Source organism: Micromys minutus (assembly GCF_963924665.1).
Source record: "Micromys minutus genome assembly, chromosome: 11".
Lineage (NCBI taxonomy): Eukaryota > Metazoa > Chordata > Mammalia > Rodentia > Muridae > Micromys > Micromys minutus.
In genome coordinates this window covers 56,404,460-56,422,186 of record NC_137980.1, presented here as the reverse complement: position 1 = coordinate 56,422,186, position 17,727 = coordinate 56,404,460, and the positions used below count along the sequence as shown (strand labels likewise).

The following is a 17,727-nucleotide window of genomic DNA, read 5'->3' as shown; positions in this document are numbered from 1 at the left end:
AATCCAATCTTTGAGAGTTGATTAGTTCATGAGATAGTAACGTCATCAGTGGATTAGGTCATTGATGTATCCATACTGTATGGACTATTAGAGGGACATGGTTGGAAGGAGCAGATCACCGAGAGCACATTTTTTCAGACTTTTACTCTGGCCTCTTTTTTCTGTTTATCTTGCTTGCTTTGTAGTTTCTGTGAAGTAAAAGTAAACAGACTCTTCTACTACACAGTAGCTGATATGAATTTCAACCTAACTTCATTACTAAAGTGACAAGGCCAATGCCAAGAGAGACTGTGGAGTACAATCTCTGAAGCCATAAGAGAAAAATAACTTTTATCATTATAAGTTTTCTTAAGTATCATAATGTCAAAAACCCAACATAACAACCTTCTCTAAGTTACATTTCTTTAAATCAACTATTTTCCCTAACAATGCTATTTTTCCTCGCCTTTCTAACGTGGATCAGTCACATATAGTCAGTCTGACATTTGTCATGTATTTCTTTCTTGTTCTCTCTTTAGGGTTAGCCTAGGGGGAAGAGCTTTGGCAGGGGCAAGATATTTGGGATTGCTATATGATAACATTTATCTATCATAAGTCTAAGTCACTTTGCTGAGGTAGCTGAACTGCCTGTCTAAGTTCCTCTGAGGCCAGAAGCTGCAGTCTCTGGTATTTAGCACCTCATAGTAAAACAGAGGGGGTTTAAGTTTGTTCTATCTCTGCAGGAACTGTGTGGCTCTCACTTGAAGCCTGCTAGTTGAAGTTACATGAAGACAAAGGGACACATTTAAAAGTGATTTTAATCTTTATTTCTAAGTTCTTTAAGAAAGTTCTTCTAAAAGGTCTCAAAAAAGGTTTTTATTTCTGCTTAAAGAGTTTTATCTACTCTATTCTCCTAATCTTGCTCTTTCCTCCTGCTCTATATAATTCAACAATGTCCTTGCTTCAAATTCCTTACCCCCAATGCTTTCTCTCTCAATGCCTTTATTTCTAAATTCTTCTTAAGTTTAGTTTTGTCTCCTCTCTTTATTCTCAGCACATATACATCTTGCAAAATACATGATCACATGGTAAAAAGTTCACCACAAGTTTACACATAAGTTCAAATAAATCATAAATTGAATAAGAAATTTACAACAGAGAATGTTTACATGAATATCCACTAAGAATAATTATCTGCTAAACATTCCTTATCTGTCACTAGCTCAACAGATATACAAAAAATTAAAAACCATAATTAAGTTATCATTGAAGTTTTGTATAGATAAACCCAGTCAATATTTTATCTTCTGTCCTAGCACTTGTAATCTTCAGTTCCCTTTTATGACCTTTGGGTAATTGTTTTACAACCTCTTAGAATATTCTCTAAGTTGTAGATGACTTCTTGCTATCTCAGAAGCAATTAACTCATGACACTTGAAGACTGGCAGAGTTTTCAGTGCAGTTTTCACATCAGAAAGGACTTACTAGCAGTCCTATTATAAAAGAGCTTAATAATTACTAATATAATTTTAGGAATTCTTATAGAAATATCAAGAATTAAGAAATCATGTATTTGTCTATATAGCATCACTACCAGACAGTTCATCTTTGTTGTTCTGCAGAGATATACTCAAAGGGTGGGCTAATATGTAGTGATTGTTATATATGTTTAATAAAAACAGGAGAAGCAGGAATCTTTCCTAAAATGAAAATTTCTCAACCTTGCCTAGAGAAGCAAATCTGTCATTAATTTTGACAGTCCGTGGCAGAACATCTCAGGAAGATCACCTGCTAGTATTTAAGCTTCTTCTTGATGGCTCCTGGAAGACATTGCCTTTTATTCACTAGATCAGCACAGAATGGCTCCTCTGTAGCTCAGTGACTCAAGGCTTTCCTGTTACTTAGGAAGATCTGAAATTGTCACACATTATTTTCAGAGAGCCTCATTTTTGTCACATTTTAGCAAGTCAGTGACACATCTGTCAAGAAGGGGTGATAAGGAATGACGTTGACAGGCTTAAAAATGATTAACCCATATGCCTGACCCAAGAAAATGTAAAATCAAGTGACCTTATGTATTTAAGTGTTATTAGAATTTTAAAAATTAAATTATTTAAAATTCTACTGATGATAATTCTTAATATATAGTACTTTAATTTTTCACGAATTTTTTTAGACTCCATAAATACTAATAATAGTAAGGTTGTAAGGTGCAAGATTAAAATATAAAAGACTATCACTATCACAGAAAACAGCAATTTTTAGTAGCAACCCCAAATGATATTATAGTATAAATCTACACAAGAGAAAAACTAAAGAACTCTGATAAAAGAAATCTAAGGAAATCCAAAAGATATTTCACACACGTTATAGAGTTTTGAAAGTTGAGACATTTTGACTTTAATGCAATCCCAGTAACCTATTTTGTGTCAGAAATCAACTCAGCCTTCAATGCTCATGATAGCCAGTGGGCAACAGGGAGAACAGACAGTGCTATAAACTGACTACAAAGCTGCAGTCATCAAGACAGAATTGGAATGCCAACAATACCACAGAATCAAGATCCTCAAAAGACACAGTGAACAAAACCACTTCAACAGAGGATTAGTCTTTTCTCATGAGGCAGGTCCAAAAGACACTGGGGAGTTTTATAAATAAACATTAAGATTACCAATGAGATTTTAATTATTTAAGGAGGACATTTTATGTGCACATTGTAGTGTGTATGTGTGTTTTATATATGTGTGGAAATCTGTTCTCTGTTTGCTGAGATTTTCTTTTATTATCATTTTATTAGTTTTGCATCTATTGGTCTGTTGATGGCACTTTTCTCCCTCAGGCTATCTGAGGTGAGAGATGGCAGGCATTGAGTTTTAATGTTAATACAGCTGTGCATACCAGGAGTAAGTTCTACTTGTTTATGTTGTGTGTCTTCTCATGTATTGGATTTTATTTGCTATCTGTGTCCATGAGAGCTAATGGGCATATTAGGGAGAATCTGATATAATTTCTCCATTAAATGAAGTCACTAGTAAACACACCTTTTGTTATGGAAAGTTAACCATTGGTTAAATCCGTAACTGAAATACAGGTTTTTTTCAAATGCCCCATTTCTCTTTGCCTGTGGAACTAGTCCATCTCATTTGTTACCAGAGTGATAGACATAGAGCCATAAATTTCCTCAATTATTTTCCTACCATTTTTGTGATTGAAAGTGATGGCCTCTTCATTACTTATTAGCAGTTTTAAATATAATTTTTAGTTCTTAGTTAACTTTGCTGAAAAGTTGCTAATTTTACTGATCTTTTGAAAGAATTGTCTTTTCCCCCTGAAGTACCTTATTTTCATGTATAATAATTTTTAAAATTATGTACCAAACTGTGTACAGCACTTACCACAGCTCTGAATGTGGATGGAATGAGTTCAGACCCATTCCTTTCCAACTTCTCATATTTTTATAGATCTCCATAGACACAGATTTCTTTAACTTTCTTTCAGCCTTTATTTTCCCTTGAAAGTTAACTGGTAGTTTTAAAATAACTTCTAATTGTTTCAGAGAGAAAATCCAAAAGGGAAAAGATTTACTGGTGCAGCAGAAAACTTGATAAGCCAAATTAATAAGAGGTATTACCCAAATGATGGTATGATATCAACAAGGAAACCGAAGGAGCCTCTGGATAACAGGTGTAGTCAGAAGTTGAGATAGAAATATTTTTGACAGATACAAGAACATTGGCTTTCACAGTATAAAAAAAGGTTTTAGAGACACATTTGAATAATATAACTTTCTACTAGAAAATATTACTAATTTTTTTATTACTAATAGTAGAAGCAGCAACAAATTATAGAACATGGAGCATTCTAGAGTGTGATTATACTGTATAAAGTATCAAAAGTATGAAAGAATATAGTGTTGAATTTAGAGACTAATCTATAAGATATAAACAACTTTGGATTTCATTTATAGAAATATGAATAAAATGAAATATATGAAATGATTGTATTAACAAGTATCTCTTGTTTGCAATATTTTTGAAAGATAATTCTTATTATAAACATCCATTTATAGGCTGTGAGATTGTTCATTCATGTTTAAATTTACTCTTGCCTTATGCAGTAAGAAGGAAAAAGTACTTTTCCTGAATTAACTATGCCTTTTGCAGTGCTTAGCACTTCCTCCTATGTTATTGATACAACTTAGACTTTAACTATGATAGTTATATTTGTTAGACTGGAAAACTTATCAGACCGGCAAGAGATTTTAAGTTTGTGTTGGTGCCCATTTTTAGCATAATTAATTTAGTGATTCAGATATGTTTTTAGTATTTATGATAGTGTTTGCAAAAAAATATTTTACTGATAACAGAGTCATTCCTTAAAACTTATCTTTTTTTGTAGTGGGTTTTCAAAGAAACATGACCTGCAGTTCAATAAGGTATGTCCTGCTTAACTTCACCAACTTCTACACTCAGGCTCAATATTTGATTGTAAGCACTAAAATAATAGTTAGAAAATGGGAGTTGGGGTGAGGCCGGAGAGATGGCTCAGAGTTTAAGAGCACCGGCTGCTCTTTCAGAGGACCTGGGTTCAATTCCCAGCACCCATATAGCAGCTCACAGCCATCTGTAACCCTTGTTCTAAGGGATCTGACACCCTCACACAGACATACATGCAAGCAAAACACCAATGTGCATAAAATACAAGTGAATAATTTTTTTATAAAAAGGGAATTAGTTTTACAGTCATAGAGTACTGCTAAGCGGAGTATAACAATTGACAAATTTAGTCACAAGTTACTTAAAATATTTCCTTAACTTTCTGTTTTCTAAAGTAAACAAATGTTCTTTTTAAACTGCACCACATGGTATATTCCTATAATTCCAGTTACTCAGAAAGCCAAGGCAGAAGGATTGCAAGTTTAGGGACTGCCTAGGTAACTTTTCGTGAGACCCTGTCTCCTCTGTGGTGTCTAGCACTTGGTCTACCATGTCTGCAGCACTAGGTACAGCCTCCATACCATGAAATTAGTTTCAAATAGGAACGTAGTATTTTCACTTAGAGATCTATGATTTAGTCTGGATTCTATCACAGTATCTTACCTGTTTTTGGTTTTATTTTGCTAGCTGACCCCATCTATCCTGACAAATCCTTGATTTTGTTAAAATATTTGTTTGCCTAGACTTAAAAACACAGATCCTCTTTTATCATTTATAGTTTTTTTTTTAACATGTTCACTTAATTTGTCAAATTTTAAGGGCCCACTCTTCCAGTTCTTAGCTTCTTATTACACTAGTTATGTATAGTTTTCTTTGCTTTATGGCATATTTTGTGCCAGACCTTTCATTACATTCAAACACTACCTTCTTTACTTTCCAAAATTCCCAACTTTAACCGTGCCCTGCTCTTGTTCAGAAACCTTTGTTTCTGCTGCTTGCTGTTTATTGAATTGAGTAGAGATATAGAGTAGCTTGCTAGGGTTCTTTACTTGTTTTTAAACTGTCTTTGCAAGACAGTAGTTTGCTTAGGAGATATTTTTACTCAATTGATTCATTCTTTGGGGGGAAGGGGTGATAACTATATTTTTTTCTTTTTTTTTTTTTTTTTTTTTTTTTTACAGTCCCATTTTTATCCCCCACTCCAGGTCTACCCTCTGACTGTTCCACATCCCATACCTCCTTCCCATCCGCTGACTCTAAGAGGATGTCCCCACAACCCCACCCTACCAGATCTCCCTAGTCCCTGGGGCCTCAAGTCTCTTGAGGGTTAGGTGCATCTTCTCTCACTGAGTCAAAGACCTAGCAGTCCTCTGCTGTATATGTGTTGGGGGCCTCATATCAGCTGGTGTATGCTGCCTGGTTGGTGGCTCAGTGTCTGATTGATCTTGTGTATCTGGGCTAGTTGAGACTGCTGGTCTTCCTATGGGTCCATCTTACCCCTCAGCTTCTTCCAGCTTTTCTCTAATCTAATTCAACTACAGGGGTCAATAGCTTCCATCCATTGGTTGTATGTAAATATCTGCATCTCACTCAGCTGCTTGTTGGGCCTCTTGGAGGGCAGCCATTCTAGGCTCCTCTCTGTAAGCATACAATAGCATCAGTAATATTGTTAGGCTTTGGAGCCTCCGGTTGAGCTGATCCCAGTTTGGGCCTCTCACTGTACCTCCTTTCCCTCAGGCTCTTCTCCATTTTTGACCCTGCGGTTCTTTCTGACAGGAACAATTATGGGTCAGAGTTTTTGACTGTGGGATGGCAACCCTATCCCTCTACTTGATGCCCTGTTCTTCTACTAGAGGTGGGCTATACAAGTTCCCTCTCCCCACTGTGGGGCATTTTATCTAAGGTCCCCCTCTTTGAGTCCTGAGAGTCTCTCACCTCCCGGTTCTCTGGTACATTCTGGAGGGCCCCCCTACATCCTACATCCCAAGATTGCCTGTTTCCATTCTTAGTGATGACCCTCAGAGCTTCAATCCTGTCCCTCCGCAGTACCTGATCATGTTCCCCTCTTCTGCTCCCTTTCCCCTTTCCTGCCCAGGTCCCGTGACTCCCCATGATTGCTTTTCTTCTCCCTCCCAAGTGGGATTGAGGCATCCTCACTTGGGCCCTTCAGCTTGTTAATCTTGAGTTCTGTGGATTGTATCCTGGGTATTCTGTACTTTTTTTTTTTTTTTTTTTTTTTTTTTTTTTTTTTTTTTTTTTTTTTTTTGCTAATATCCACTTATTAGTGAGTATATAGCATGCATGTCCTTTGGGTCTGGATTACCTCACTCAGGACGATATTTTCTAGTTTCATCCATTTGCCTAGAAAAGTCACAATGTCCTCATTCTTAATAGCTGAGTAGATTTTCATTGTGTAAATGAGCCACATTTTCTGTATCCATTCCTCTGTTGAAGGACATCTGGGTTCTTTATAGCTTCTGGTTATTATAAATAAGGCTGCTATGAATGTGGTGGAGCATGTGTCCTTGTGATATGTTGGAGCATCTTTTGGGTATATGTCCAGGAGTGGTATAGCTGGGACCTCAGGTACAGGTACCACTATATCCAATTTTCTGAGGAACTGCCAGATTGATTTCCAGAGTGGCTGTACCTGTTTGCAATCCCACCAGTAATGGAAGCGTGTTCCTCTTTCTCCACATCTTCACCAACTTGTGCTGTCTGATTGGTATAAGGTGGAATCTCTGGGTTGTCTTGATTTGCATTTCCCTGATCACTAAGAACTTTGAACATTTAAGTGCTTCTTAGCCATTTGAGACTCCTCTGTTGTGAATTCTCTGTTTAGTTCTATACCCCATTTTTTTGATTGGGTTGTCTGGATTTTTGTTTGTTTGTTTGTTTTTTTGAGGTTAGCTTCTTGAGTTCTTTACATATTTTGGATATTAGCTCTCTATTAGGCGTGAGGTTAGTGCAGATTTTTTCCCCAGTCTGTAGGTTACAGATTTGTCCTATTGATTGTGTCCTTTGCCCTTCAGAAGCTTTCCAGTTTCATGAGGTCCCATTTATCAGTTCTTAATCTTATAGCCTGAACTATTGGAATTCTGTTTAGGAAATTTCCCTCTGTGCCAATGAGTTCAAGGCTCTTTCCCACTTTTTCTATGAGATTCAGTGTATCTGGTATTTTTGTTGAGGTCCTTGATCCAACCGGACTTGAGCTTTATGCCAAGTTACACCAGCACCATTTATTAAAGATGCTTTGTTTTTTTCATTATATATTTTTGGCTTCTTTGTCAAAGATTAAGTGTCCATCAGTATGTGGTTTTGTTTCTGAGTATTCAGTTCTATCCCATTGATCAATGTATCTGATTTATTCTTACTAAGGAAAATGTTACAAATGCTAGATTTGTATTAGTTGAAGGTACAACTAGAAAATGTGTCACAATTCAGTTGCATATGTGACATATCTGATGCAGCTAGCAATCTCATGTTTACATGTTTTTATGTAAACCTCTTTTATGTTTTGGAAAAGGTCAAGAGAAAGAGTTACAGAAAACTGAAGACTACTGTTGTTAATGTTACTTCTGAATGTCCACAGTGAGTAAAATTTCATAAGTGTTTGTTATTTGAAGAGACTGGATGTTTTCCTTATGCAATGATACTAACATTTATCTTTGTTTTTCACAGGAATGATGTATATAATTTCAGCTTGAATGGTGCCGATGAGCCTGTTATAAAACTTGGAGTAAGCTAGAAATCCACTGACTTTGTGCTTAGTTCTTCTGTCGTCACCTTGCAGCCATATGCAGTTATGAGCATACGTTCGAGATGCATCTTGAGATAGATATACTTTACAATTTTTTAAGTTATGAAATGATTTGTTTGGATAGCAAGCATAAGTATATCTAGGTAGTTTTTTCTATTTTTAATATAGAAAAATGAGTTAACTGGGGCTTTACAGAACCTTAGAATTGCTCTTTAAAAGAAATCTGAATGCATTAATAAACTCAGAATCACCAGCAGTGTGTTACGTCCCATTAAAAAAACAAAACAGAAAAACCAAACAAATCAAAATGCTTCTCTTGTTATTTAACATTTCCTCCCTATTTCTTACATCCTCCTGTGTCTGTTTTATCAGTCTGAATCCTTGCTGCCTGCCTGAAGGTTGTCTTGAGAATCTCTCCTTGTATCTGTTTCTCTGTGTGTCAATGTGCCTCTAACAAAACGGTTTTTTTTTTTTTTTTTTTTTTTTTTGTCTGTGTTTATTGAACAGCACAGAAAACATCATATTGGGGAAGAAATGATGGCTGCTTACAAAAAGCTGTAACAGAGTTTGGCATTTTTTTTTTATCAAGAGATAGCCACATATTGTGTTTAGTGCTAATGGTGAATGTTCATTTTACTGAGTCAGTAGCATGGAAGAGTACATAATTTAAGATTGCAGATAAAAGCATTGTATGAGGTTGTAAAAAGTTGGTTAAATGGGAAATCTAAGGCAAGTAAAGTTGTTTGTTACATTGTTCTTTTAAAAAGGAAGTTGAAATAAAAAAGATTGGGTAAATTGTAGGTGGGCAGTCTTAAGTGACATCAACATGTGTTATTTACTGTAGAAGTAAGGTCCAGCAAAAGTTCTGAGAATGTGAAAGATTTTGCCATAAAGCATTGCCACAAGAAAAACACTGGCCCTTACTGTGATAAACATACTCTGATTTGTTTTGCTCTCAGTCTACTTTTATTGTATTTGTTAGCATTAAACAACACATACTATGGAAAGCTGATTTTAATGAACAATTCTTATTCTCTGAAATGAAAGAAACTAGATTTTGATCAATCATTTCTTTCCTTTGTATTTCTCTTATTTTTGACGTCTTTTTTTCTTTGTTCCTGATTATTTTCCATTTAGATTCAGGAATTTCAAGCTACAACTAGAGAAGCCAGTATGGATAATTCATTAAAATTGTAAGTTTTTAAAATTATAATTCAATAGATCACATCCTATTTAGCTCCATATACTTTCTTTTAAATAACAATCCCCCTTAATCCTGTCTGAGTTTTTGACATGAAGGGAGGGCATTAAGAGTCCACTGTCATGATACATGTACAAGATACATGTTTAAAATTAATGTATATTTTTGTTCCTCCAGGGTAGATGTAAGTAATCATGATGAACATGACCCTTCTCTCAAAACAAAAGATAAAAGAGTAAGTTATAACATGTAATATGACAATTAAAACCAATATTTCTTCCCCTAAGTGGGAGCTCAGCGCAGTGATTAAATTTTCTTGATATTCCTCAAGATATCTTCCCTTGGTTCTTAGCACCTGCATCAGGCAGATCACAAGCCATCGGTAACTTCAGTTCCATGGGATCTGATATCCTCTTCTGGACTCTGCAGATAATTACATACATGTGGCTTAATACACACACACACACACACACACATACACACATTTAAACATTTTAATACTTGAGATTACTGAACTAGAAAATACATGCTGGTGCTTAAAAATAACTTTCCGGGGCTGCAGGGGCATGGCTCAGAGGTTAAGAGTATACTGGCTGCTCTTCCAGAGGACCCAAGTTCAGTTCCCAGCACCTACATGGTAGCCCACAACCATCTGTCATTCCAGTTCCACTTCCACATGTGCAGGCAAATAGTTCACAGTCAGATGTGAGACCTGTTACTGTGTTTTTGCTCATAGACTGGGTATTTTATCTGAAGTGGGTAAGTGAATATTATATGTATATGGAATGATAGCGTTTTGCTCTTCAGGGAACAATGGCTAATTTTAGAGATAGCCATATGAAATTTTTAAAACTGAAATACTAGTAACTCTGTCAAATTTTCCTGGTTAAAGATCTTTATTGCATATAATTTCAGGGACTACAAAATAAAAAGTAAAACCAGGAAATAATGCAAGCATTATAAAGATAAACCCCTACCTGCATGGGTACCTTTGGGATTAGGTCTTGCCATGATGTGAGACAAGACTTAAAAGTGATGTGCAGTATGCCCCTGCTTCATCTGCTTAACTTTGCTAATGCACTATCAAAGAAGTTGTCATTGCCTTTTGAGAAGTGATCTGAAGTTTTCATGGTTGTAAAATCATGATGTGAGTTGTTAATGAGAACTCTTCAGATGGCTTTGATTTTGGTATTTGATGCCTTCATGGAGGGAATTTTGAGAGGTTAACAAATGGAGGAGTGTACACATGAGCCAGAATGACACTGAATGGTGGCGTCCAGTTCATCATAGTGGGCTTTCTTTCTGGGAAAAAAACTTAAGGGATCCATGGAAGAAACAAAAACAACATACCCAATAAACAGGAGTAAGGGAAGCAAAAGGGCAGTGTGAATTTGTGGCTCGGGGTTTTCCACCTTTAAATCCTGAAGATGAGGAAGAAACAAATCTAAATTTATCTTTATTTGTAGATGCTTGAGAATATATTCTAAGTCCTGCATCCAGAGCACAAAGGATGGTGGTCATTAAGAAAAGTAGCACTGAAGGACTGAGTCTAAATTCTCAGTAGCAGGAAACCTCAAGTCATAGCCTGCTAACAACTAGCTAGTCCAAGTGTTAATAAAGGCTTAGTCCCCAAACTCACTGCTCCACCTACAAAACCTATATAGTAGAACCAAACTAAAGGAGATTGGACTTCTTTTCCTCCTAAATTTGCTTATGATATTAACAGCTTCGTGCTTTCAAAATTAACTGCCAAGATTATTTAGTCCATCAACAAATACAGTAAAAGAATGTAGTTCAAATTTCTCTTCACTTATTCACATCTAATCAAACTAGTGTGAATGCACTGGATAAGAGTGGGAGTGGAAACACTGAACAGGGACAAAATAGAAGAGGAACCTGAAGATGGAAGCCATACTGTCTCAAAGGTAATTTACATGATTTACATAAAAGCAAGAAAGATACAAAGAGAAACAGATGAAATAAAGTTACCAAGAGAGCAGCAATGCCTTGATGTTTTTTCAACAGATTATTCATTTTTCACCCTCCCAACAGACTCATATTGTGTATAGTTCACTTGATGCAGAACACAGATTATTACAGATAAGATGGACATACAGTTAGATCTGTTCTCCCTTAACTGGAAATGAAATGGAGGAACTTCAAGTTAATGAACAGTTACCAAAGAGGTATAATATAGTTTGGAAAATGGCACCTTGAAAACCATGATGGCAGGCATAACCAATCCTAGGACAATTTTGGAACTTTCCATATGATATGTTTCTCAGTTTAGTGTGAGGATACGCTGAAAATGGTCAATTATGTCACTAAATGTATCCCACTGGAAGATTACTTGGGGCAAGACTTCAAGATAAAGAAAACCAAGACTGTTGTGTTGGACTGTGCTGAGCATTCTCTTTGTGGACATGAGGACTTGAGTTAATCTGGCATTGACTGTTTACTGCAGCATTTGTCTAATCAACCATAGACAATATGATAAATAAATTTCATTTATCAATGAATTATGGAATGCTTTAAAAATTATACCCAAGGATGTACCACAGTGGTAGACCTTTTGCCTAGCATATAAAAGGCCCTGAGTTTGAACCCTCACCAGTCCTGAATGAACAACCAGACAGCTACAAAACTGGCAAAACTCAACCAGCATTTACTTTATTATTGGAGTATGTGGGAGCTTGCCCTACTCTGTATGCCACATAGTAAGACATGTTTTCTTTCTTCCTATAGATGTTAAGTCATAAGAAGAAAATTCTCTTCAGTGACACTGAAACAGAACGTGGATGGGATGACAGCAAGACTGACATTAGCTGGCTGAAGGAACCAAAATCAAAAAGACTAGTGGATTATAGTAGAAATAAAAACACAAAAAGATGTAAAAGTAGAAAACCAAGTAAGAAATTACGTTTTAGAATATGTTACAAATAATTTTATTTTAGCCATATAAAATGCTCTGGGCCTTGCAAATAAATTGGAATTTACTTTAAGAAAATTAGCTTTCATTTTAAGATTAAAAATGACCAGTTAAAGGAGGGGTTGGCTTACTTAGAAAAAAGTTAAAATAGATAAGAATTTTGGTATGTGTTTAGAAATGTTGGGTGAATGTGCAAAAGGTGTAAGAGTCCAACCAAATGCATGAAGAATCAGAATTGTGAGACAAATATGAAATACTATAGTATGGTCAGGAAATTAAGAGTTGAGGTAGCTGTAATATATTTATCACAAAATAGTGAATGACGAGGCTAGATCTGGTCTGAGTTTGGAACTTTGAAGCAGTATGTCTAGAAGAAGCTTTGGAGAAATGTAAGATGCAAATGATTTCTTAGAAGCTGCTGTTAACAATATTTAAAATATGAAGATCAGGAATCTCAGTGTGGTTGGGTTTATAAGTCAATAAGTACTTATAAAATTATTTTATGACAATCTGTTGCAATGATTGAATGGTAAGCTTAATATGTATGAGCTGGTATATTGACTGTATTAGAAGACTCTTGTAAATAAGCTTTGCTTCCCTGGCTTTGATAGTCTCACATTTAGTTCTCAGAAAAATGTAAAAAGGTGACATGTATTGTGCTTGAAAACCAAGAAGCATGTGGGACTCAAACTGTTGTCGGTAATGTGGTTAGGTCCTAGGAAGTGATGCTGTGCAAGTAAGCAGACCCCAGTCTGTCATGCAGGAGACACTAGTGGATGAAGTTTGCTGTCTGACTAGAGACACATGCCTAAATAAATTCTTTTAAGCAAGTGAATCAGAAAAGATTTTCAACAAAGTGATTAGTAAAAGAGATTATGTAGACTCAGCATTACCCAGAGGTTCCTAAAGTTGAAGGTAGATTCATAGATGATGATATTATTTAAAAGCTTGTTAATACATGAAGGGAGGCAGAAAATTTACACTATAACAAACACTAATAAGTTACCATTTTGAATATTTAAGTTTTTGAATGAATCTAAAGATACATTTCCCATCATGATGTTACAGTCTGTATGCCACAAAGTGTAGGGAAAGGGCATGCTCCCACAGTAGCCTAGCAGTCCTGAAGACCACATTCTCCAGCAGAAAAACTGAGAGTAGGGGTCTTATGTTATGGTGGCTTGAAGTCACATGAAGCAGGGAAGCTTATTAAATATTTAAAAGTAATGAGGGTGAGGAGCTTGTTATGATTTTAAATTTATACTTTCAGAAATGTTTGAATATTTTATTGGTTGAAAATCTTAATCTTATTTTCCTGAATTGCAGGATCATCCATGGAAAATGAACAGCCAAGATCCACGATGGTAACTAGGAGATAACGTTCCCTTCAATGTCTGTTAGAACAATGATGTGCTATGTCTTCATTTTCTTACCAGATTCCATGGCTGAGTCTTGATTCCAACTTTGCATTATTTTCTCTCACATTTTATTTTTAATCAGTGTCTGCATTTTGAATCTATTTAATTCTCATTCTAGATGTGTGTACCTACACACATATGCATACTCACACACTTAAATTTGGAGAAGATTGGTCATCTTAGTGCATGATGGGAATAAAGCAGTGATAGATGATAGGAATGGCAATATAAAGCATAACCACTTAAGTTTTTCTAATCAAGAATTATTTAATTCCCACATATAATGTATATATAATTTTCAATTGCCATTTTTGTAGCAAATAGTTTATATTTCGGATACATCTGTTCCTAATGTTACAATATTTAGAAACTTTTCTCCTAAAGGAACTCGTTAAGAACATTATGGAAAAGGATTATGAAGCAGTTGTAGATGAGAGAACCAGACTTCCACGCAGAGCAACAAAAACAAAAAAAAATTACAAAGATCTCTCAACTTCAGAATCAGAGAGTGAAAAAGAATATTCATATTTGTTTAAAGATAAACTGCCAACAAAGGTAAATGAATACAATTAAAATTGATAATCTCTAAATTTAGTTTCTTATGTAAATGATTAATTATTGTGAATACTGTCATCTTAAGCTCAAGTGAGAATCTGAGGCTCAACATACAAAAATCTACATATTGAGGAAGTGGTAGAGAGAATTTGAGCCCAAGCAGTCTGATGCTAAAGATCAGACTTTGGCAACTACCACTCACTATGTTGATCTTAACCCATTAAACCACCATCTCCTCTGTTTGTGTTCTTGTTATTACTTGTTTAAACTTGTTAACATGACTGCTCCAAGGTATAGTAAGAGGAAGATTTTTAGTATAGATATTAGAAGAAAGTATAGCCAGATGCAACTGTACAAATCCAATGTGTGTGTGTTGGGGGGCAGAGAGGGTGTAATTAGGCTTAACAAGGTCGGTGGACTGGACATGACTATGAGAGGAGGTAGGGAAAAGGGATGAAGAAAGAATGTGTGAGGGAAAAAAAAGATTAAGAGAACACAAAAGAGGATACTGAGAGAAAACATAGCCAAAATATCAGGGTTATAAGGAAAAGCTGGGTCAGGAAAGGTTCTGAGCTGCAGAAGTTTAGGGTAAGGAGTGTGATGAGAGGAACCAGGATGCCAGCATGGACTCTCAAATGTGTAATAGGTACTTGGAGGCCAGCATGCTAACAGGCACATCTATAGCTAGTTGTCTCTGCCCCAGTGACAGAGAATCTGGCTCCTGTATAGAGGCTTCCTGAATAATGCTGGGTTTTGTCTAACCCTCAAAATTTGAAGAAGTGAAATTTCCTTTGGATCTGACAATAATTGCCATATTTTGTTACTTCTTTCTTTAATGTTAATTATACTCACCATTGAATATGTCTTTCTAAGCCATTCATCTTATCCATTTTAAAAGTTCCTTTTCAAGCTCTTCCCCAGTGTACACCCAGAACTATAACAAATTCTCCATTACTTTTTACTCTAAGCAAAGACCCAAGTTTCTTAAGTACATTTGGTCTGATCCACAGTCTTATTCATGTAGGTCTCCCTTTACCATACTGGTACACAGACTTCTTAGTGTCTCAAGCACCATGAAATTTAGGAATTCTGGATACCTAAACTTTCTCCAAACATTGAACCCTTAACAATATTATATTTGCAGACAATTATAACCTGTGAAGTCGATATATTTTCCTAGTATAGTGGAACATATATTTGCTAATATTTAAGTTCGCGTTATGGTATCAAAAAGTAATGAGTCAATCCAATCAGTGTTGTAGTATAACTTATGGGTCCAGTTTTTTAAGTGTATTTGAGCATAATTTCAGCTTACTGGTGGTGCATTTAGGAGGAGACTATCCATTCCAGAGCCCAAACAAAGAAAGTGCTCAAGAAACAACAGAGAGTCTTCAATACAGAAGCGCTGAAAGGACTGCCTTCAGAAGAACAGAAAAACTCATCTAAGCTGAGAGATGGAAGAAAAGACAGTCTGTACCTGTCTTGTGCATCTGTGTCTGGGAGCTCGTCCTCTGTGGAAATGATGAGATGTCAGTGTTTCTTTATTTCTCTTGCATTTTACTAGAGTACTTAATGGTTTCTTTTTGTGAGTCTATGAAAATATGTAAAGATTGATTTATGATATTTGGGATAGGAGGGAGCTAAAAAGTTGACTTTAAACCAGTTAGCGCTACTAATTTAGTGTTCTTTCACAGGCTCCATCTTGATTTTCCTCCTTTGCTCCCTCTCCTCCTTCAACTTTTCCCCCTACCCTTCACATCCAGTGATATACTGGACCCACTTTGCTGCATAATAACATCATCATTTATACAATTTACTGACAAAATTCTAAGGAATACTGTGGTGATTTTATGAACTCAGATTATCTTCAGAAACAATAGAGATTTTGCTATTTAAAATAATTAGTAATAAAAATTCTTAGAGATTTAACTTATGTCTTTTATTTTCAAAAACTAAGTTCCTGTGAGGCTATTTTAAAGTAATTCCAAATATGAATAATTTCAGTTAAAATCAAGACTTAAACATGTCTTTCCCCCCTAAAGTAGCTGCAAGATCCTTTTTCCCCCCAATTCTCAGAATCACTGTCACATTAGATAAGCTAAGACAGGTACGCATACCTTGATTGAGCTAAAAACTAAGAATTGATTTATATTAAAACTTACATCTTTTTGTTTTTTTTTCAACTTGGTGCATGTATCATGTACATGTGCATGTAGGATGTTCCCCAGCTTTTAAAGAAAGTGGGTCTAACTGATACCTGGGCTTACCAAATAGAATGTCTAGCTGACTAGTGAGCTCCAGAGATTCACCTCCCAAGCTCTTGAATTACAGACACGTTTCACCACACCTAGCTTTTTATGTGGGTCCAGGGGATGAATTCAGATCCTGATGGGTTTATGCAGCAAGAACTTGACTGACTGAGCTTACTTACTGTCCTCATTTTTAGTAAGTGACTTAGACCAACTGACTTTGTAAACCTTCTCTTACTTTATAGCTGTTAATATGTTAAGATATTAAGCATAACACTTAATTAAGTTGATCATTGTATTTAATCTCATGCTATAAATATTTTTAAAATTGTTTTTGAAAGCTCTGAATTTTCAATTGGGCATTTTCCAGAGTTTTAGTATTCCAAATATAGTTGGTATCTTTTTAAAAATACACTTAATCCTTGAGAATTTGATAAATTATTAAATCTGTCATGCCCATTCTAGGGTAAGCATGAAAACAATACTGTTTTGTATATTTGTGTTTCTGGGGAATCTAGGTACAGAGAAAATAACAGAAAGGGATTTTACTCAGGATTATGACTACATCACAAAATCTCTTTCACCTTATCCAAAAGCTGCATCACCTGAATTCTTAAATGGAAACAATAGAGTTGTAGGTTGTGGAAAATCACCCAGTGCAGTATGTGTGAGAAAGAGTTGCTCACCTGCTTCAGAACTGCCCTTTTCGGTAAGAATATAATTTATCATATGCATCTGGAAATGGTAAGTAACTTGCCAGTTGTTTACCAAATATTTCTTGCATATTTACTATTCAGTGTTTATATAACCTTTAATAAGTTTTAGCTATTAAACTCACAAGTTAACAAAATTGAAAAGAATGTAGTTGAAAACAGTGTTCCCCAACTGTTTAGTTATATAAGGAGCTTTAAAACTCAATAGGTACTAACCATTGCTTATAATAAAATTGTAGAATGACTGTTTAGGGCTTGAAGGTGTCACTTAGAGCACTTGCCTAGCATGAATAAGGACCTAGAATACAGTACCATCACTGTAAAAAAAAAAAAAAAAAAAAAAAAAAAAAAAAAGCACAATAGCTACTTAACACTCTTGTATCAGAGATCTTAAGCTGCTGATATAACTGCTTTTAGCTGATGGTTTTTTATTTCTAGATGATTTTAAGTCCTCAACCTCCACTTTTCCCAAATTAGTCTTACAGGG

At 35.5% G+C, this 17,727-nt stretch overlaps 1 protein-coding gene across 1 annotated transcript in view; it reads left to right on the top strand.

Moving 5' to 3' along the window:
• The window catches only part of SYCP2 (synaptonemal complex protein 2), a gene marked incomplete at both ends in the record, with an annotated part of 58,735 nt that overhangs the window by 33,202 nt on the left and 7,806 nt on the right, over window positions 1-17,727 (top strand). The window contains 11 exons of the mRNA XM_080925588.1: window positions 3,536-3,663; window positions 4,378-4,414; window positions 7,942-8,006; window positions 8,097-8,154; window positions 9,313-9,368; window positions 9,554-9,611; window positions 12,122-12,284; window positions 13,632-13,669; window positions 14,108-14,278; window positions 15,609-15,807; window positions 17,046-17,236. Coding sequence (XP_080781714.1) covers window positions 3,536-3,663; window positions 4,378-4,414; window positions 7,942-8,006; window positions 8,097-8,154; window positions 9,313-9,368; window positions 9,554-9,611; window positions 12,122-12,284; window positions 13,632-13,669; window positions 14,108-14,278; window positions 15,609-15,807; window positions 17,046-17,236 — 1,164 coding nt within the window. The remainder of the gene's footprint in view (window positions 1-3,535; window positions 3,664-4,377; window positions 4,415-7,941; window positions 8,007-8,096; window positions 8,155-9,312; window positions 9,369-9,553; window positions 9,612-12,121; window positions 12,285-13,631; window positions 13,670-14,107; window positions 14,279-15,608; window positions 15,808-17,045; window positions 17,237-17,727) is intronic.